This window comes from Chiroxiphia lanceolata, chromosome Z, assembly GCF_009829145.1.
Source record: "Chiroxiphia lanceolata isolate bChiLan1 chromosome Z, bChiLan1.pri, whole genome shotgun sequence".
Lineage (NCBI taxonomy): Eukaryota > Metazoa > Chordata > Aves > Passeriformes > Pipridae > Chiroxiphia > Chiroxiphia lanceolata.
In genome coordinates, this window is record NC_045671.1 from 23,502,926 (window position 1) to 23,525,014 (window position 22,089).

Genomic DNA, 22,089 nt, shown 5'->3' on the forward strand with positions numbered 1-22,089 from the left:
AAAAGCACGATATGCCTTTGCTAACCTGTTGTCTATCTCTCCGTCAATCTTACCATCCGAGGAGATGAGGCTACCTAGGTAATTGAACTGCTGGACTGACTTGAGCTCTGATTGGCCAATGGTGATGTGGGGATGATGGAAGACTTCCTGAGGTGCAGGTTGATAGAGAACTTCAGTCTTCTTTAAGCTGACTTCCAGCCCAAAGAGCTCTTTTAATCATGAAGCCAACTCCTGAGAGATGCCTTTCGGTTCTGGGTTTACCTGACTAAAAGAGTGTATAACCGGCACGCTGTTCTCTGAGGTTGCCTTCCTCGTGGAGACGAACTTCACTGAGAGCAGCAATGTCGATGTTGAGACGTGACAGTTCATGGGCAATTAGGGCAGAGCGACGCTCAGGATGTCCACTATCCACAGTATCAAGCATGGTTCTTACGTTCCACCATGCGAGAGTCAATTTGGTTACACCTTTGGAGGCAGGTGCATGCCTTTGTCTTTTGATCTTTGTGTGACCACATTATTAGAAGATGCCCGTTGGCTGCAGTTAACCAACCAGGTGAAGGGGGAGATGAGCTTTGGTTAGGCCACCTTTGATATACGATGACATTATCACACCAAAGCTAGAGACAAAATGTGATTCTTGTTATAATTACAGGCTTTAATAGGTACAGAGGGTTGTTAGGTGCAGAGCAACTACTACTACTAGGGACTCCTCAGCAATACAAATGGTGCAGCCAAACTAGTTATGCACCTGAGATGGTGCTATGATCAAAGAAGCCAATCCCTACTTTTTAAAGAGTTCCTTAAATATTAATGCCATCTCCATTTGGATTTCTTTTTGGTGACTTCAATGTCTTTCCTGTGTTATGTTGAAAGGTGACATGTTTTCATCTGATAGCAATTCACATTGTAGAACATAATAAAAAACCAAATGAAATACCATTTGAAGTTGTTTTTTTTTTAATATAGAGTGGATTGAAATGGAATAAGAATGGAATTCTTTAAAACTTCCTGTTGTAAGATTAAAATTTATGAAGTTCCTTAGAAATGTTAAATGTATGAAAGCCTAATTAGTATTGAAAAATATTTAAATCTTCCACATCTAATGAACTTTTAGAATTTCAGCTTTGCAGCTAGTAATGATAAGTCTGAAAGAATCAATGGCACTCTACAAATTATTATGAGTAATGCCACTGAATTATTAGTTTGAGACAAGCATTAAATCCTGTCCTGAAATACTCTTGAAGGCTTGCCCCCTATATCTATTTAAAGTACTGGCCATATAATAAAAATGAGCAAAAAAATTATTTTCTAAGTTTGTCTGTTATGCAAGCTACAGAGTTTCTAGAAGAGTTTAGTATTTCTCACTGGGATTGACTTAACTTTCTTCACAGCAGTCAGTAAAGTGCCATGTTTTGAATTTGAGTCTAGAACAGTGTTGATAACACCAGTGTTTTGGCTACTGCTGAACAGTGCCCAGATAGCATCAAACTTCTTTTTCTCCACTCCATCCACCAGTGAGTGGACTGGGGGTGGACAAGAATTTGAGAAGAAACAAAGCTGGGACAGCTAACATAAGTTGGCCAAAGACATGTTCCATACCATATAATGTCATGCTCAACAACAAAAGCTGGAGTAGAGCAAAAAGGTGAGGGTTTTAGTTATCAAGGTGGTGACTGTTTAAAGACTGGCTGGGCATTAGTTTGCCTGTGTGAGGTGCTGAGCACTTTCCTTCACTGTGCTTGCTGGTTTGGTTTTGGCTTTGGCTGGGGTTTTTTTGGGGTTTTTTGCCCTTCTTTCTGTCATCTGTTAATTCACCTTTATCTGGATTCATGTATTTTCTTACTTTTGCTCTTTCCACTCTCTCAGAGGTGAAGGGGATACTCAATCCACCATAAAGAGCTTACAAAACCTAAATAAGCTTATTTGTGAGTCAGGAGATGGGAACCAAAGCTGGGATCAGCCTTTTCTCCGGAAGAGCTACAGAACTGTCATAAAACTTGCACAACTTCCAAAGGCTGCCATTGGCAGTGAGGAGTCGACTTCCAGGTGAAAGTCTCCATGGTTCACTAGAATCACTCAGATTACACAGCCTAAAAATATGGTTAATCTCATTGGAAGAGGGTTTTTTGCTTGGTTTTCAGGGTTTTTTTGTGAGTTTTTTGAAAACCCCAAGCTTTCCAGAGTTCCAATGGGCAGAATGTCGCACACACAGCTATGCAGGAGACAGGGGTATAGGGACACAGGACAGTGACTCATGTCACCATTATAGACAAGTTTTACAGACAAGGCTGATACCAGGAGCCACAGCAGCAACTCTCATTCTATAGCTGGCAGCAGGGATAAAACCATGTGCTCTCCATTCCACTCAGTCTAGAGACAAGGAGTGTCTCAACTCTTCTTACCTGGGTCTGGTCATATTTCTAAATATAGCAGTACATAGTTCACTGCAAATAAAGTAACGTTTTTGTCTGGCAAGAAAGGAGTTAAAATGTTCACTTTCTCCCTCACTATGTGATAATTTGGTCATTGTTCTACCTTCAAAATACTAGATAGCATTTTCTCTAATCCAAAATCCAATCCAATTATTTCAGTGGCCTTTGGATCAAGTCTCTTCTCATTATAAAGTCCAATTAAAACATTTAATGTTTCTCTCAATAACTGATAAACTAGACGAGAAAGTAACACAAAATCCAGACAATTAAAACAGTAAGTCTTTACAAAATTAAGAAAAAAACAGACATCTGAGAAAAATGTTGCACATGACAAACAGATATTAGATTTAAGAAGTAGCAATGATATTCTGGTTACACATTTATTATAAATCCATGATGGAAGAGATGAGAGGTAGGTCATCTAAATGATGCTGGGCAGGGGTCAAAAACAAAATAATGTTGAAGTTTTCAGTTTCAGAAATCCCACATAAACAAAACCTTAGAAAGAAAGATTGAGGAATCTCACAAGGGACAAATAAGGAATTATAATTCTGTAAGATAACCCTTAATAAAATAACCTTTGTGAACATACCATTAGTTATGCTTAATTATCATTCTAATTATCCTCTAAAGAGGAATGGGGATTCAAATTTCATAATGCAGTTAAAATTCTATCATTATTCATAACTAACTTAATCCCGTGCCTCTGGTAGCTGCCTCACACAGGTGAAAAATCTATTCTCATAACATGTGGGCTATTCTAAGACTATTGAACTCATTGTATATACTCATGATACGCAGCATTCAAAAATAACCTCTCAGTAATTTTGCTGACTCATGCTAACAGCTTAGCATCAGCAGATACTGGTATTTTGGCAGCAATGTAAATTCATGCTAATTTTCTTTGAGATCTTGCCTAAAAAAAGAAGAAATGGAAGTCAATCCCAGAATGATTGTCACATAAGTGCAATAACACTCACTGGAAAAAAGACGATAAAGTCCCTTATTAGCCCACCTCTGGAATTTTGATTACTACTAAGAAAAGGTTTTGACAATTCTTGTATCCATAACATATAGGCTGTTACATTGTAATTCTCTCCTGAACCATCAAAATCCTAGGATACCTCTAAAAAAAAAAAAAAAAATCTCACCAGCAGTCCAGAGCTCCCCAGCCGAGAGCCTCCACAAGGACCTGGGGCTCCCTGGCCTTGTGCCGTGGGCAGCACCACTGCCACAGCCCTGGACCACTGGCAGCTGCAGGTCACTCTGCAGGGACACCATTCACAGCCACTGCTGCGTGAGTCAGCTCAATTCACTTTTCAAGTCCTAGTCTGCCTCCATTTTCTTTCTTCCAAGGCACAAATATTTAAGAGACACAAAACAAGTCTAGTATGCAACTAAAATTAATCTCTGCAAATGCATAATGAGGTAAAATGACTCCAGTCAATAGATATTCCAGCTATCCATAGTCTCTAATATCAGAAGAATCATATTTATAGCATATCCCTAAATGTGCATACCAGACTACTTGAGATATTAACCAAAATTAATTCCTAGACATTTAGTGATGGTACTCTGATACTACATGAGAAATCTGGTCTGGCCTTCTTGTCTTTTCTTTCTTCCAAGTGATAGGTTTTGCTCAAGTACCTACGTCCTCTGACTTGACAAATTTTGGCAAACTGAAGTTTTCAGTAAATCAGCATTAAAACCATGTCCTTTAGGATTTTATCAGTGACTTCATGAGCTCACATTGCAAGCTACTAGGTGCAATGTTAACTGGATTTAGATCTACTTTGACAAAGGCAATAGGACTATACAGCATTTTGGCAAAGTATGAAGCTGTGGTCATTGATGACCAACATTCCCAGATCCAAAAATTCTCCACAGCTTATTCCCCACAGGTTACTAGCAGTCCTAAACAGTAACTTTCGAAGCGGTAACTTTCAGAATGGAAGTTATTCAGGCTTTTTGGGATAATCACAGTTTCAGAGGACCATGACCTTTCTTTAGGAAGCCAGACGGAAGAAAGCCCACTGCTGTTGCTGCTGCAGGTGGCTACCAAAAGAAAATCAAACATGTCTCACACTTTGCCAAGGTGCCCCCTGGCTGCAGGCAAGTTGCCAGTTATAAAGGCTTAGGCACAGGTAAGGAAGGAGTCACTTAAGTCAGCTGTAGGCGTCTGTACTGGCTTATGGGCAACAGGAGGCCTCCTGGTATCGTTCAGATAGGAAACACACATGTTCTTGGTAACCACAGGACAATGTACAAAGGACAAAGATTGAGCAGTATTTATTAGAATGTTTGGGGTGACTAGCTACTAAACAGCTATTTAAATTAAATGGATTTCATCTAGACAAGGGCTTGAACATACACCAAAGCAACAGTCAAATATTCCCAGGTAGAAACTGAGAGACAAAATGGCAGCGTGGAAGTCTTACAGAGGGGCCCTCACTGGTTTCACACTCCCCCACGCCCCTAAATCCATTTACTTAGTCTTTTGTGAAGCTGCTTTATGCAGCTGAAAGTTTCTCATTAATTAAGAAAAGACTGGTAAGTGCAGCTGCAATTTCAATGGAGCTCTTTCCAAGACTCTCCATTTGCTCTGCCTCACTACCAGATGCACAGTTCCTTCTCCAGATTGTACGTTATAATTCATTGTTTGCATTTTTTGTACTTTTGACATTAACGTAAGATGGAAGTTATCATTACATGACAGAGAAAACAGAGGCACTACTGGAGTAGCCCTTTTAAAGTCATGTTGCCTGTCGTCTTTGCAACCACTCAATTAGTTGTGCTACTCATTTTTCACCAGCACCTAACATCATCTCTCCAAGATTTGTTGTTATTATTAAGGAGCCTGCTAACTCAGCTCCTTTACAAGAAAGCAGAAAAGATCTTCTGGCATTTCCAATCTGAATCCTATTCTTCAGGAATCATAAATCACCCACAAATTGCGCAACAGCTAAATACAATGTGCACAGATACCAGTGTGACAACCCATTCCCTTGAAAAGAACACAAAAAAAGTGTTTGGATCCAGTCATGCTCCCTGCAGTATCAGTATGTACATTGCTATCCACTTACACAGTGAGAAGGATTAGACCTTAAATTCTTTAAGTGAAAACACAGGAATGCTTTGACAGAGATAATTTCTTGTATGTCTCTCCTTTGACATCACAGGCATATGTCATGAGGACAGAATTGGCCACATTTCCTCCAAGCTTCCTTTTGGTGAACGAGCCCTACCCTTCATATTGCTGCTGTGCGTATCCTCGAGCTGTTCTGAAAAGCATAGAAGCATGTACTGAGCCAGCACTGCAATTACCATAATTAAACATGATAATCAAACAGGCTTCAGTCAGCAGGCAGACCTGACTACAGTAGGAGCCTTCCTCAAGAGTAAACTGTCCCTACATGCGAGTCACACAAAGACTTCGGTCTCAAAGGGCTGAAAAAAAAGCTGTTTAATTACATTCCACAGACAAACCATCACCTTGGATGAATACTTTCCTTGGACAAAAGGTCACCTAGTTACCTAAATCCCACAGAATTTCTGAGTTTGAGACCATAAGGGAACATGTACTTACAATCATCTCTTTAGTATGAAAGTTGACCATTTCAGCAGCTAAACACCCAGAATTCAACATTTGGGTGCTGTAACAGAAATCAAAGATTCTGAAACATTATTTTAAAAAATGGCAACAAAGAAACCTTTTCTCTGCCAAACAGTAGAGAGGATGCAAAGGAGCCTCATGCTTCTCTAATTCAACATCAGAAACCAGCAGAGAAACTAAACTAAATGATCCTCTGATCTGTGCATGGGGATTCTGGATATGCAAATGGGCTTCTCCAGAAAATTTTAGACACAAAAGTTGGTTAAGAGGGATAGCTTTGTGCCTGGATATTGCCTTTATTCAAGTTTCAGCTTCCCTTAATTCTCTTTAAACATAGATTTTCACATTTTCTTGTTTAAAGATTGAGCAGTGGTGAAAAATACATTCATTTCTGCTTGTCAGAGATGTTGATGAATTCCAGTCACATGCAATTAAGCTGTAATTCAACACAATGACAGACTAAACAGCCAAGTTAGACAAACAAGGAAAAAAAAAAATCAACCAAAAATACAATTCCTAGAGAAAAATTCGCAAACAATTCTACATTCTTTCTGTTGAAAAGGGATGATAATCTTATTTATCATATGAAATAAGAGTATTTTCTTATTTTAATTTATGCAGTGGTACCAGAATGTGTCATCTAAACAAGACAGTAAAAATATTAGACATGCTGTAATATTTTTGCTACAGGAGAAACATGGAATCCTTTTGTCTCCCTGAAGTTTTAAAGTAAAACATACACATGTTAAAAATGGGATGCATTGCATTTTGCCTTCCTTAAAAATAAATCCCCTCTCTGTAAAAACAAAGCAACTAGTGTGACCAAGAATATGAATTGGCTTCATGACATTTAAACTGAAACGAAAGGCATGTATACTAGGCCTGAGTTTACTCCCAAGATTTTGCCTTGAGTCAAAATCTTCGTGCTGTGTGTTGTTGTATTAGTTCTACTGGTTTTCAAACCAGAGGAAGAATCACAGAGGTATGTAATTGTTTTCTTAACTCTGACAATGTTTTACTCTCTATACATATGGGAAGATACAGAAAAAACTACCTTAATTTATGCTGCAAGAAGAAAAACTAATTACACAAGACATTTTTGCACATTGTTCAAAACCGCGAGATCAGTGCTGTCATACTAACGTGGCATCAGGATCTCTTTGTCAACAATGTATACCAACAGGCTTTAGGAATGTGATGTAGTAGCGAGATACAACATTTCATCACCCTTTTTCACCACTTAAGAGATACCCCTGAAGCTGGATTTGTAACACACATTAGTACTAGGTTGTAGTAGACAATGTGCACATGGCCACAGTGATTCCATCAAGAACAACCTCTACTACTCATTGAAGGTCAGATATTTTTACATGAGAACCTTGATTAATTTCATCCATACTCACTCAGTATTTGTATTAGAGAAATGAAATCTTACAAAACTTACCAAACACTTGATTTCCATACAACCAGAACAAAACCAAATTTTACACTTCACCAAATTGGAAAACAAATGTTTCACTTTATTGTATGAATCCTTGACAGGAAGGACAGGCTTGAAAAAAGGTAGCAAAAGAGTTTTAGTCTTATGAGCCCTACGAATTTCTAATTTCCTCATACAAGACAAAGAAAGTTACTGTGAGTGAAGGCAGACTGACCACAACTCAGCTTTTCATACTAAGGATGAGAAAAGTCCATGTCCCTTGGGAAGAAACATAGGGCTTGAGCTGCACTTGTGCAACAGCCTTGACATCAGTTCTGGCTCCATCAAAATGTAGAGCAAATCTTTCAGGTTATTTTTTTGTATGTATTCTACCTACTACAATAAGCTTCAGTATCTGGGGCTACTAAATTGGTGCTACATAAAGAAAGTGATCAGTCAAAAAGGTAAGTTTTCTTAACTTTAATAAGGCCCTAAAACCAATGTAATTTATTAGTTCTGCTCTTAAACTCACCTCGAACTTCAGGAGAGAATCGAGCTGAATGGCGAGACACAAAAAGTTTCAGTTCTTGATCCAAGTTGCATTCGACCAAGTTTGTGTCCCATGACCGGATTCCTAAAATTCAAAATACAAAACACATCTAGCTTGAAACATGAGCACTGGAAGTTTTAACTGAGTATGTCTCCATTTGCATCCATGCTATTTGCATATTTCTAAATGCCAACCCAGCCTCACTTCCTTTTGAGGCACACTGCTATTTTTTAGAATGTGCTAAGAAGGACTCTGGCAGGAATCAAAAAGAGCAAATCTGCCTTTCCAAAGGGGGACCATTCTTTAAGCTTTAGTACTGCTGGTCCCATACCCTCGTAGCCATTTTACAAGAAGTCACCAATGTCCCTGGCTTGACTTTAAAATAGAAATACACAGGCTTACAAAACTGAAAGAGTGAATCACTCAGAGGACACTTTTGCCACATTGCATATTGCTCTTTTGAGGAAAAGAAAAAAAGACAGCATTACATAGCATGTTGCTAATTAATATTTAAATATAAAGTATTAAATTGCTGACTTCATTCAAAAGCTTTGAAGCATCCCATATTTTAAATTAAAATTTGTTATCTTTTATTTATGAAGTGTCAAAACTCTAGTTTTGTGATTTAAAAATGCTATGCTTGATCTTTTTTCTTTTAAAAACTGAACAGCACATTGCTGATTCCTACTGCTTTTCCCCCCCAGTTACTTAGAACATGAGACTCTTGACACAATACAAAAAATGTATTGTTCCAAAATATATTTTTAAGGATTGAAATTCGACCAGGAAAAAAAAAAAGGCATTAGAGCCAAAAGACAAGTTTCTATTTTTTTCCATAAGATTTTGATGGCTAATTAAAAAAAACAACCAAAAAAAAAAAAAACCACAAAAAAACCCCACCACCCAAAACCAACCAACCAACCAGAAAAAAACCCCCAAATTAAAACACCAACAGGAGAACATGCTTTAGGTCTTTCTATCATTTGCTTGTTTTGAAATTGTTATGAAAAATCTTCTGGTTTTGAAAAAATGATCAGGCAGCAGCACTACAGGTCAGTCCAGGCACTGCTGCAATTCTGAAAATCAAAATAACACTGATTTTCTTTTGTTCTAAAAGAACATCATTAAATTCACACAAATTAACCAGCAAACATAAAAGGGATTGCTGGTGAGGAAGTGTCTGGTGGCCCCTCCCCACATGCTTGACCATGCCTTTGCATGAAATCGTTGTTAAACCACTGTGGGGTTTGACAAGGGGATGCCTGGGGAGGTGTGTGGACAACCCCTTACCATGAGTCTAGCACTAACACTGCTGGTAACTCTGTCAGGGTTTCAGGATGTTACTGTCAATGCCACTTCCCATGTTATACATTTTGTTTCAAGCCAGCAGAAACATCGGGGCTTAGATGGCAGAAGCCATGTTGCTGGGCTGAATGATGAGAAGAAGAGAGGGAATAGCAGAGAAACCAGATCTACAGTGCCAGTCTCCCACTGCAGCTCTGAATAGGTTCCCCATGCAAATATGAACATCTGCATTTCAACTGCCTGAAGCCTCTTCAAGGAGAATGCATCCATGGCTTTTCCTTGCCAGCATCTAAGTCCACATAGAAGCATGCTTACTATTGTAATATGCTATGAGCTATTAAGTGGCTACCACTTGAATCTCTGGAAAAATTTGAAAATACAGTATTATGTATAACCACTTGAGAAAAATAACTCAGCTATAACCAGCCACCTCCACTTTCTGAATGATGCATCATTGTTCCGAGGCATAAGCAGCACGCTTCTTCTGCAAGTCTCCTTATTTTCTTTTATCAAAAATCTCTTGGCCATATGGTGCATTTTTGGGGCAAGTTTTGGCAGACAAAGACAGCTCAACAGACTTTAATATTTTCCAGGTGTTGGAATGTTTGAGAGCAAGAAAGCAAAGATGATATAATACCATACACAGAGCGTATATGAAAACTGTAACTGTTAAACCAATATTGATCATAAAGTTGAAGTATGCTGAATGAATGAATGCTGAACTTCAAGAAGCTTGAAGATAAACAGCTCACCGGCCTATCACACCAAGCTTGTGTGGAGAGACTACGAAGCTCTCTGGAGGTCAGTTAAGCAATATGGACTATGATTCAGCAATGCTGCTAATGATAGGACCTGTCCACTATGCCTAGCTGTTTTTGTCGCAAACACAAGGGATAAGATTCTGACTAGATGTCATCAAGAATGCTGAGCCAGGCAATGTCCAAAATACGGGACTCAACACAAAATAAATAGGAAAAAAAAGAAAAACAAATAAACAGTTTAAAGAAAGCCTATATGCCCTATGCACACAGAAGTCCTAGAAGCCGAACCTGGACATTTGGATAGAATGTCCCAAATCTGCCACCGCATCATTCAGCGGTCTGGATGCAAAAATTATGCATGTACATTACAGAGTAGCATAATGTATTAAATACTTGATACAACAAAATAAGGTCTGGGGTAGAATGAAGGTAAACCTGGAACTAAAATCCAAGGTCAATCCAATGATGTAGATCATTAATAGCATGGACGTAACTGCTGTAAACATGGCTGAAGTGGAGCTATTTCTTTCTTTCTGCAGTCTTCAGGGTGCAATTACACTAGACACAGGACTAATCAGACAGCAGGCAGGGCACACCCAGTAGCATTTCCCAAATCAGTGGAAAAAACTTGAAGCTTTCTCTTCACTCCCTTCTTCTCTTTTGGTGGACAGTGGGTTGGAAGATTGTGCCCTTAGCAAAGTGACATCCCAAATGTAATTACTGAAAATGCATCTTGCCACGCCATTCCCTCCTCATGATATATTAAGAAATGACTCTGCATTCCACCAGGTTGCGTAGCATCACGCCACTGATGTGTTATCAGCAGATGTTTTCTTCGACACGTTGCTCTGCAGTTTGGTGCACAAATCCACAGTTTTCAGTGATGGTACTCAGGAGATGTACCAGAGAAGGCAGGGAGGCTGAGTTATCAATAACCAAAATGCATTTAAAGCTCTTTTGAGCATAAAAGTTGAAAGAAGTGGGTTTTTCCAGACTATAGTAGACTCTCCAAAGAGAAAGATATTAGCTGAGCCCATATTTGTCTCAAGTAGATAGAGCTTCAGACTCTCATCCAGAACAATGTACCTCAAAATTTCATGAAGGATTCCTCCCAGCAGGCAAAAATCTCAGTCAGGTGGTCTGATCCTAGGAGCAGCAAGGTGACTTCTAATCCAAAATTACAAATTAAAAAGCCAAAATGTTCCCTTTGAATATCTAAACCTGTAAATGGGCGTTTTGCTTAGTGGCAGGAGAAAGCAGCAACTGAGCTATGCAGCAGCAATAGAAGATTCAAGAAGAGACTGAAGAGCATTTCTTCAGAGGAAGGGTATTGGCTGTTTTGAGGGAAGAAATTTTAAGTTTGTTCTACAATTTTAACAATTTAATTAAAATGCAGCCAATTCACTTTGACACAATTGAAAATTAGACAGAATTAAGAAAGTGCAGTGCTGAAGAGGCTCTGAATGACAAAGCACCTGCCTCAGTAGTTCTTCATTGCTACAATGGTAGCAATAAAGATGAACAGGTCATGGAGAAACTGGTTAGCTAAGATGAGGAAGCCTTTTACCACAAGCCATGGTGAAAAAGAATCCAGAGAAATAGCCAACTAAAGCAACAATGGTTGAGAAAGCAACAATAGAGACAGATGAGGTCCTAGCTGTACTGCTGAACCACACCTACATGACAAGGCTGCTATCAATTCCCTGTTCCGGGGTCTCTTCCTTCCCTCTAACAATAGCAGGTTTCTGAAATCTCGGCTTTCTCCAGCCCAGAACAAAAAATGCATGATATAAAATCAGGTATAAACTGAGTTTAACAAACTATAGGTTCTGGCAATAATTTTCTTTGTGCTTCATTCCACTAATACTGCAACGGTTTTTTTCCCCCTCTCTGCATATACGCTGCAATCTGTTGTATCATAAACCACAAAGAAAACTTATTAAATTGTCATTTCACTTGCAATACAATCCTGCATCGCTGTTTAAAGAAAAAGGACAAATAAATACCGAGTCAGAGCAGTCCGCAGCCGGACAGTAACGAGGCTGAGCACTCAGGTAATAGCCTTGTTACTCACATGGGTTATCTTTATTGGAATACATATATGCGTATATAGAGCTTGGGTCCTGAAAAATTCCCCAGACGGGAGAAAAGTCCCACCACCCAAAGTTAGACACAAAGGCGCGGCTGCGCTCCCACTCGCGCAGCCTCTGCCGCCGAGGGGGAAAACGCCCTGAACCCGCCGGTTTGGTCTGGCGGCGAGGAACGGGGGACTGCGGGCGGCAGCCACCCCGCAGCTCCAGCCCACCCACCCCATCCTCAGCCGCCCTTTGTCCGCCCCGGGCTGCCATCGGGACCGCAGTGCGGACCGTGCCACGCCCACCCGCCGGTGTCTCCGGGCAGACGGGCTGGGCGACGGGCGCTGCGCTCCCGCCCGGCCCCTCCGCCCCGCCATGGCGGGCGGGGGGCTCGCTGCGGCTCCCGCAGCCGCCGCCCCACCGCGCCGGCACCCCGCCGGGGAGGGAAGGGGGGCGGCTCGGGTATTGCGGCGGGACCCTCGGGAATGAAGAGCCGTAGACCGCTGCTGGGCGGCGGGCGCGGGATGGCTGTCGGGGGGCGACCCCGGCCGCGCCCAGGGAGGGGCAGCGCGCCGGCGGGGAGGGTCGCGGCGCTGCCTGTGGCGCCCCGGCTCCCGCCGCCTCACCTCGCTCGATGTTGGCGATGGCCCGCCGCAGGTGCTCCTCGGTCACCAGCTCACCGATGACCACCAGCAGGTAAAACTTGCTGTCCAGGAAGCGGTGAGAGAGGCTGGGCGAGGTGGAGGTGGGGTTGGCGATGCTGCAGGAGGGCTCCGAGTCCACTTCCACCACCACGGTGGCCATCGCCTCCGCCCCGCGGCTCCGGGGCGCTGAGGGGACAGGGGCCGCTCGGCGATGGCTCCGCAGGCAGCAGGGAGAGAGTGAAGGCGGTGGGGAGGCGGCGGCGCTTTTATACGGAGACGGTGCAGGGCAGGGACATGGTGAGGAGGAGGAGGAGGAAGGGGGGGAGCCGGCGCATCCTCCGCGCCGCCGCCGCCGCTTTTCCAGCATCCACAGCTGATGTCATCTGCGGCAAATCCTCCCCGCGGCGGCCCCCGGAAGCAGGAAGGACGCGGGGGGCGAACAACGCCCCGAGGGGACGCCGAGGGCTGTACCCGGCTCCCGGCCCTGGCGGTGGGACCCCGAGCCCGCGCAGCCCCACCCGGCCCCGGCACCGCGCCCCGGCACCGCGCCCCGGCGTCCCTGGCTCCTCGGGACCAGCCGGGGCGTCACCCTGCCGGGCTGGTCACCCAGAGGCCCGCCGGGGGTCCCAGCCTTGAAGGAGGGTGGTGAGGAGCCGCAGGTGATGCCCTGGCAGACCTGGGGCGCTTATCTGGGAAGGCCGGCATCGGGACTCCAGCAACCGATGGGTGAAAAGCAGTACCACTGCCCAAGGCCAAGAGTCCTCTCTCCTGCATCTTGCTGTAGCACTGCAGCAAAATTTGAATCATACTTAAATGCACACCCCCACCCAGCAATTTAAATATTCTTGATAACTTTTTTCACTTGAAAGCAATTCACTTAATACAATATTTCAGACATAGCCTTTCTGCACATATTTAATGCCCATGGATATATGACATACACCAGAAAAACACTGGTTTTGGACAAGCTGTTGAAACCCATATTCTTAAAGCTCCAGAAGTTTGAAAGGTTTTGGATAACAAATTTTTACCAGGCTCAAACAACTGCAGGGACCAATGGTATTGGAAAACCTCTACAGTTACAAAACGAAAAGTTTCATTTGCCTTCATGTGGATATTACAAACTGCTCCCCAGCACTCACTGAGACACACTGAAGAGATAACCACCTCCTAGAAGTATTTTACCCTCTCTTAAAATGGCTTAGAGCAGTCAAATAAACCATCCTCTATGAAATGTTCCTCTCATTTTACTGACATAAGCAATGCACTGCTTTACACTAAACCTCTTGTTTATATGGCTGAAATGATGCAGGAGAAATTTCATTGTGACCTAGGAAAGGATATAAACTTTTACAACCTGTTTTTTAAGGTAACCTCTGTCCCTGACTAAGACACTCCTCTGAGTGAAGCTTCTTCCAGTACTGGGTGCTCAAATGCACTGCCTGCTGCTCAGAAATGGAGTGCTTGCCTGGATGAACCAATACATCAGACCTGTTTTCTTTGTACTTAGTTCCAGGGCACAGTGGACTTATTAACACGCATTTCAAGTTGTCACTACTAAGTTTGAAACACCAATGTTAAACGTGCTGGTCCATAATATTGTATCTGTCTATAGTAGCTAGTGTTTTTAATATGACTAGTTCCTCTGCATCACTACAGCCCTGAGAGCCTTGGCTCATAAGGCATGATGCATTTGGATGTTGCAAATACAAATCAAAAGCAGACTGTTTTTCTGAGCTGCCATTAGTCTGAAGGTTATAGAGTACAGACAAGCATTTTCACAGCCATATTAGGTGTCTGAGATGACACAGTAGTAAAGAGCATCAGAGCTCATTCTTCACTACAGCTGACACTGCTGATAGAACAAATGCAATGGCAGAGATGCAGGAGAACTAGCAGCAGTTTTAAAGTTTGCAAGGTATTCAAAGGAACAGAGTACTGCTTTTTGGGTACCCCTGTTCATCTGAGCCCCACTGTGACTTTACTGTTTCCTTACTGATCCTGTCAGTTTCCATGGGATGGTATAATGTCCATCCCCTTGTGGGCATGTCCTGTATGACCCCCTCCCTAATAATCTATTCTAATTATAGATACGCTCAAGACTTGCCACATGGAGCAAACTAGCTTCCGGCTTCTCCCGCTGCAATACCTAGCTCTGGGATGTGCCTTTATTTCGATCACCAACAAGAGCAGCTAGTCTCTGGAGCATGGAAGAGGCTTGCCAAGGGAACTTGCCAACTGGTTGCAGAATAGACTGATAACGGTTCCTGGACATGAAGGTAAAATGATTACTTGTATCACGAGCACAGCAGGTTAAATATGATACTCTGAGAATTGCACACCAGTACTCAAAAGGCATTATATGTGCTTTTAAGCATTTTCTGATTTTAAGGAAAAATTAAGACATCCATAACTGGAAAGGTGCCTGTGAGTTTGAGAAGAGGTGAAAAGAATGTATTTTATCAGGGAAGAAAATGCTTACATATACGTAGGGAATACAGTTATGTCTGAAATAGCTTGCTCAGGTAGTCTTCTGTTTTATACAGCACTGTATAATAGTGTACAGCTAGAATACGGTATATAAAAAAAGGTGAACTGTTACAGTCAAACTGTCTTGTGATGGAGGATGTGTCACATTAAAACTCTAAAGACAAGAGGTTGCCTTCAGAAGAAAATGGTCTTCTGCCTTGTGCTCTTCAACAGATGCAGGCCTCTTCCCTTGTCTATTGAAAAGCATATGCCACCTCATCTGAGATGGAAGGTAGACAAGAAAAGATGCTTTAACCTCTTGAACATGTCTCTGAGGAAGCTGCAGGGTCCCGACTCTGTGGTCAGGTTCACACTGTGACTTGTCCTCTTGGTATCTCAGTGAGGTAGATTTGTTTGTCATCACCTTTCCCTATCTGGATACCCATTTATATTCTGCAATATGGAGCGTATCATCAGGTCTACTGCGCAGTGAAATGTGGAGATGTGCTGCATAAAGCTGACTTAGTATCCAGTGACCCTCACTGTTTGAAAGCAATACCAGCTGACTAGCTACAGCTAAATCACATAGATTTTTTTCAGTAGAAGAAAGAACAAAATTGTTGGACTGTGGAATATGTCTTGCTGTTTCAAAGAGACAGTGATTGAGACCTTCACCTGTCTGGCTTTTGTACGTTTTGGTTTGGTTTTACTGTTTTAGTGTGTTCATATTGGAGTCCCCAAGTTGAATATGGTCAAACATTGCTGTATTTTTTAGATGTAGTAATTTTTAAAGCAAAGAGGCAGTTTTAAATAAAGTGCTTGAAGTCTAAAACATGATTCTTGGTGGTATGTGCCATTTGTTACCCACTAATACTCAGGTTTCATTCAAATCCTGTCTTCAAGTTTTAAATGAGGTTTCAGTGATGTACAAACCCTTAGGTTGGCCCTTTGTCTGAGGCCAAATGTCACTCCTGGCATAAAAAGAATTACATACCCATGGGGATTACTTCAGATCGATTGACATCCAGACTGGGGAATGAGAAGGTGGAGAGCAGTGCTGCAGAAAGGGACTGGGGGTTGAATATGAGTCAGCAGTGCCCTGGCAGCCAGGAGGGCCAACCATGTCCTGGAGGGCATCAGAAAAAGCATCCTCAGTCGCTTGAGGGAAGTGATTGTCCCACTCTGCTCTGCACTGGGGCAGCCTCACCTTGAATAGTGTGTGCAGTTTTGGGCACTGCAATATAAGAAAGATATTGAGCTCTTAGAGAGTGTCCAAAGGAGGGCAACGAAGATGGTGAAGGGCCTTGAGGGGAAGCCATAGGAGGAGTGTCTGAGATAATTTGGTTTATTCATTCTGGAGGAGTTTGAGCAAAGACATCACAGTCTACAGCTTTCTCACAAGGGGAACTGGATGAGCAGACGCTGGTGACTCTCTCCTCTGTGGTGACCACTGACAGGACCAGAGGGAATGGCACGAAGCTGTTTTGGGGAAGATTTGGATTGGATATTGGGAAAGGTTCCTCACCCAGAGCACTGGGCAATGGAATAGGCTCCCCAGGGAAGTGGTCACAGCACCAAGCCTGTCTGAGTTCAAGAAGTACTTGGACAATACTTTCAAGCACATAGTGGGACTCTTGGGGATGGTCCTGTGCAGGAGTTGGACTTGACGATCCTTGTGGGTCCTTTCCAACTTAGAATATTCTATGATTCTTTGAATTTAAGAACTTCACTGAAAGTGAAGTGTCTCAGAAGGCTGTCTTCACTGAGAGAAATGCCAATCTGAGGACTGCACAATGTGTCATGAAACACGTTCCTAAAGTGGGTAGGATTTCATAAGGATAGGGAGGAAGCTCGAATTTCTAGAGATGAAGCTTTGCCAGTCTACACCAGAGGTAGACAGAATCACAGAATAGCTGGCGTCAGAAGGGATCTCTGGAGGTCATCTTGTCTAATTCTGCTCAAGCAGGGCCACTTACAGTATGTTTCTGACAGCTGTTTCAGTGGGATTTGAGTATCTCCACAGATGGAGACTCCCATCACCTCTCTGGGCAACCTGTGCTACTGCTCCATCACTCTCAATGTGAAAGTGTTTCCTGATGCATGATGAAGTCAAGAATATGGCACCAATATTATAGCAGATAATACTTGTAACATTTCCTACCTTACCTAATGCCTTCCCAGTGTGACCATCACTCCCAATACTCCCACTCCCCCATGGAGTGTGGAGTGTGACCCCACACTCCACATTTCCCGCAGTCAGCAGCTCTACCCTCCCCACATGGTCCAGCCTTTACCTCCCAGAGTCTCCTCCCTGTGATGCTCCTTCAGGGCAACTCAGCAGAGCACGCAAGAGCAGCACAAGTGCAGAGGGACAGTCAGTACGTTACCCTGATCCCAGCAGAGCAGAAGTGTCACCCTCCAGCCACTGGCCATGATGTGATTAGTCATGAGCCCTTCATGTCCCTGCAAGCACCTGGATATGGGGTTCATAAAGACAACTTTTGCCTTCCACCATTTTTTCAGGCAGGGAAGCATCCTCATCTCTTAATATTCTCCAGCTGGTGCTGCCGGAGGAGCTTCTCCTGCAGCAGTGATATGGCAAAAGCCAGGATCACCAGAGAGAGCTGTACGTGGATGAGCAGCCAGAGATGTGGACTCCATGAGAGACTCAGAGTCCATGAAAGACTCTTAATTTAAGAGGGGAAATAACTTCACGTTTTAAGATGGTAGGCTTTATTTTGATCTATATACAAAATAAAAGTTACTGATCATTCATTTCAAGTATTTTAAATTATATTACTTGAATTTAAATGATTACTTTTTAAATTGCAAAGGAGAGAAAAATTTTATTTGCTCATGGTGAAATACCCATTTCAGTTGGTATTTCATCTGTTTCCTACTCCTCCCACTTTCCCCATAGTAAAAGAGAAGTTAAATATTAATAAAAAAAAAGTGAAGAAAGCAACACTAGTGCTTTTAAAAATAACATTTTCTCTCACTTTCAGCTTTCTGTCTTGAAGTGAGAGAAAAATAACACCAAGTAACATTTTGCTTTAGTTGCCAGGGGAAAAAGTTAATTATTTTTTATCAGAGTAATTTCCATCTGTTCAGTGGAAAAAGAAGTTAGAAACAAAAAAAAGGAAAGAATACTTTATTTAACTGCAATGAGAATTAATTGAAAAAAATTTCCTCTTGACTATTAAAAAAAGACACATTAGAAAATAATGATTTTGTGTAATTTTATCCTGAAATTTGCTAAGAAAAGAACACCTAGCTTTACATGAAAAAAAAAAGATTGTTTCTCCACTGTTGAAGGGAAAATAGAGAGGTTTTAAATAATTAGATCATGTTTACTAATTAGGATAACACTTAAAATTCAACAATAAATGAAAATAAAAACATTGAAAGCAGTGATACCCATTGTACCACAAAGCTGGATGGATAAATAAAACATCATTGGCTGTCTTACAATAGTAAGACTAAATAATTACCATTAGGCCGTAGTTTTGAGCTTTCTTTCAACTCAGGGTTCAGTTTTGTACCATTCTGAACAAGAGGGACAACGGTCTGTTAATGAGGGATATAGTTTGGGTTTCAGGAGATGGGTTTGGCAGCTTTTTAATTCTTATTGAAGAACTGCAAGATACAGAATTTCACTTAGCTTCTAAGGGTAAAATGCAATGTATGTCCTGCCACATGAACCTGAGCAGCCCTGCAGTCCAGAGTCCCCACATATGCTTCCTTTCAACCCAGTTTTAGAGCTCACTCTTGACTTAAGACAGGGTAAAGCAAACTGTGGTGGATTTTGAATGACTACATGTGCACTATCATCTCCTTAATTTGGGAGGCAGCTGGAAGCTGAGAGTTCTTGCACTGTGTTGTTGGCTGCCATGACACCCATGTTCAGCCTGGCTGCAGGCTGCCTAAAGTCTGTCTGCCCTGGCAGCACACCCTGTGCATGGCCCTGCTGGAGAACCATCAGCGACCTTCTATGTAAGGTGTTAGTCTTGTAACTCACCGCAAGCCCGTATTGGTGGGCTGTCAGCCTAATGCTACTGCATCCTAGCTACTCAGGTGGCAAAAGCACAGCGAGGTGCTCTAAAGCAAAGGGCAGTTTTCATTTGTTTTTTTTGTTTTGTTTTCTTTCCAAGCTGAATTGTCTAAAGCTGCCTCTGGAAACTGAACAGCAACTGGATATTTTACGAGATATTCTCATCTAATCGTAAGGTATGCCTTAAAATACTTTGCTGAGGTTCCCTGCTAGCTCTGCTAGTTCTGTAGGATTTAAAATTGCTTATTATTTTACAAGGGTCCATTCTCTTGTTCTCTTGAGCACACTACAATAGAAATAGCATATTGCTACCGCATAGAGAATAGGAAGCAAGAAATTCAGGCAAGCATAATTCATACAGTGCAATGACAGGCTTCTGAACACAGAATGGGGGGATTTGCCCAATCTTCCTACTGCAAAGGTCCAACAGAACCTTCTCCTGCACTGGGAACATCACAACTCTTCAAGGCTACAGCAATTTCACGTATTTCATAGCTGCAACCAGGGTAGTCCATCATTTTGCACCCTTGCCCAGGATTTTTTGTGCATGCAACTATATTCCTGCAAGGATCTTGATGGGGCCTTTCCTTCTAGTTCTCTTACTATGTTGGAAATTACAGTGAGTCCTATTCCTGAGGGAATAGTTTGTGACTGATCCTGCCTAAACAAGGTTTAGCCATTCTACTGGTGTAGCCTTTAGTCTTACTGCTACAGTCATCCAGTCCTTTAACTGTTTCAGCTACCACAAAATCTCATACTTTTTGCATAGATCTTGATACTCGAATAGCATAAACAATAGGAATGGTTAACTTCATTTTATATGTCTCAAAACAAACATTTAATTCAGACCACTTACAAGACTGACTGTCTGGTTCCTTTCCCCTTTTGTGCACTTTGTTATTATTAGCAATATTATTATTGGTATGATTTTGCAGCATCATTTTAGCATTTTTTTTGTTTCCCTGTGTTTTCTGTCTACTATTTATTTGTCTGTTCCATGCATTCTAGTAGGCTGACACAAAATAAAGACAATTTAAGAATATTTTTCCTCTGATCTTTTATTTCTTTCTTCTTTATATGCTCTTTAATTTAACAAGTCACTCCTAGTCATTGGTATTTTGCAGGAGGTTGGGATGTGCTGTCTAAGAGTTGCATTGCAGAATTTAGCGAATGACACTAGTGGAGAGCATGCAGCAGGTGTGCCCAAAGAGGGCAGTAAGCTGAGCATTTTGCTAAAGGACCCCAGTTTTGGGAGTGGGCAGAGACTGCCACCCCTGTGCATTCTGATATATAAGGGGTCACCATCAGTGTTTGCCTTGTGCCCGTGGGATTGCCTTCTAGTCCTGCTGTGGCAGGACTCGAGTCCTTATGGAGCTGGAACCCTACCATGGGACTGACAGTGGTCTGCCATGATTTCCTTCTAAGAATTGCCCTGATTTTTTCTCATATACCTTGCTTGCCAGAAGTTGCATTATAACCTCTTTGGGTAATTCTAGAATGGTGTTATCATATTTCTGAAATACAGCGAAATTTTGCTCTTTTTCACTACTTGCAAAGGCAGGAGAGCAACAATGGTAGAGCCTTGCTGAAACTATGATTTCCAATGCAAAAATATAGATCAAGCACATTATAAAATGCAGGAAAAGAAATTTTTTTTATGTTCTTTTCCAAATATTCATGGTATGATTTTTGGGGTTGTCCTGTGCAGGGCCAGGAGGTGGATTCAATGATTCTTTTGAGACCCTTTGAAATCAGGATATTCTATGCTTCTATGAAATATTCCATTCAGTTTCACCCAAGATAGCTTGAACTTCTTTGATTATGCTTTTTTTTTTTCAACTTCTCCTTATGCTGGTTCCAAACACTTTTTGAATTCCAGATTTAAAAGGGTATGGTTTAGTCTTTGAAACTCAAGGAAGTCAAGATTTGTATTAGCCTGATCTGATATATTTAACTGCAGTCACCCTGAATATGTACTTTTGAGATAGCAGTTATTATATTGTCATTCTGTGGAACAATAGTATGTATCTGTGTATGTCATGTAAATTATATAGGAAACCCCTCTTTCTCCTCCCAGTAATTCCACAACTACTATTTTTTTACATACAGTAATATTTTTTCAGTACTGAAATGCTGGTATTTCTGAGATAACAAAATGCGGTTGCACTCAGTTTTGTGAAAAGGCATGAATGAATATGTCCTTCCCAAGCAAAGTCATGGAAATATATTGCATAGGTAGAATGTAATCTCCATTTTGGGGTGTTACAAAGGCGCTGGCTTTTAGCAACACATGGTTCGAGCTTTTTTTTGATGTTTCTGAGAAAATCCCCATTCCACAAACCTTAATGTATCAACTTCGTAATAGGAAATAGGTTTACTAATAAATTGAGGGAGCAGTGTTATTTATCTGGACATCCTCACCATAATCTGTGCATGTTTTCTTTGGAGGATTTGCATTGAGTAGGTTCAGTCCCAGTAAATTGTGTCATCATTGAGAGAAAGCACTAGAAAATTCCTTATGACCCATCGGTCATAAAAATATTTATTGCTATTTTCCTGCATTTGCACATTATATTTTTAACAGCAATAAAATCATTATAGATGATTCATTCAGTGAAAATATTTTCTTATCTCCAGAGGAGTCTCTGATTACCTTTTAATTTTTTGAAATCTCAAGGCTGTAGGCTCAGTCTTCCAGTTTGGCCACAGCATTTTTCTTGGGTTCAATTAGTGTCTCAATCTCATTTGATAGTAACGAATTCAGTA

At 41.6% G+C, this 22,089-nt stretch overlaps 1 protein-coding gene and 2 long non-coding RNA genes across 3 annotated transcripts in view; 2 read left to right on the forward strand and 1 right to left on the reverse strand.

The window, feature by feature from the left end:
- MAP1B (microtubule associated protein 1B) overlaps window positions 1-13,057 on the reverse strand; it is a 72,730-nt gene extending 59,673 nt beyond the window's left edge. Inside the window, 2 exon segments of the mRNA XM_032674978.1 lie at window positions 8,001-8,102; window positions 12,786-13,057. Coding sequence (XP_032530869.1) covers window positions 8,001-8,102; window positions 12,786-12,963 — 280 coding nt within the window. The 5' untranslated portion in view covers window positions 12,964-13,057.
- On the forward strand, window positions 1,641-16,886 carry LOC116780281. Its single transcript, XR_004354401.1, has 3 exons — window positions 1,641-1,651; window positions 7,734-7,737; window positions 16,804-16,886. It is a non-coding gene; the product is annotated as an uncharacterized LOC116780281 (long non-coding RNA).
- LOC116780280 lies at window positions 12,558-16,109 on the forward strand. The gene is made up of 2 exons (XR_004354400.1): window positions 12,558-12,855; window positions 14,894-16,109. It is a non-coding gene; the product is annotated as an uncharacterized LOC116780280 (long non-coding RNA).
- Window positions 16,887-22,089: the final 5,203 nt, after the last annotated feature.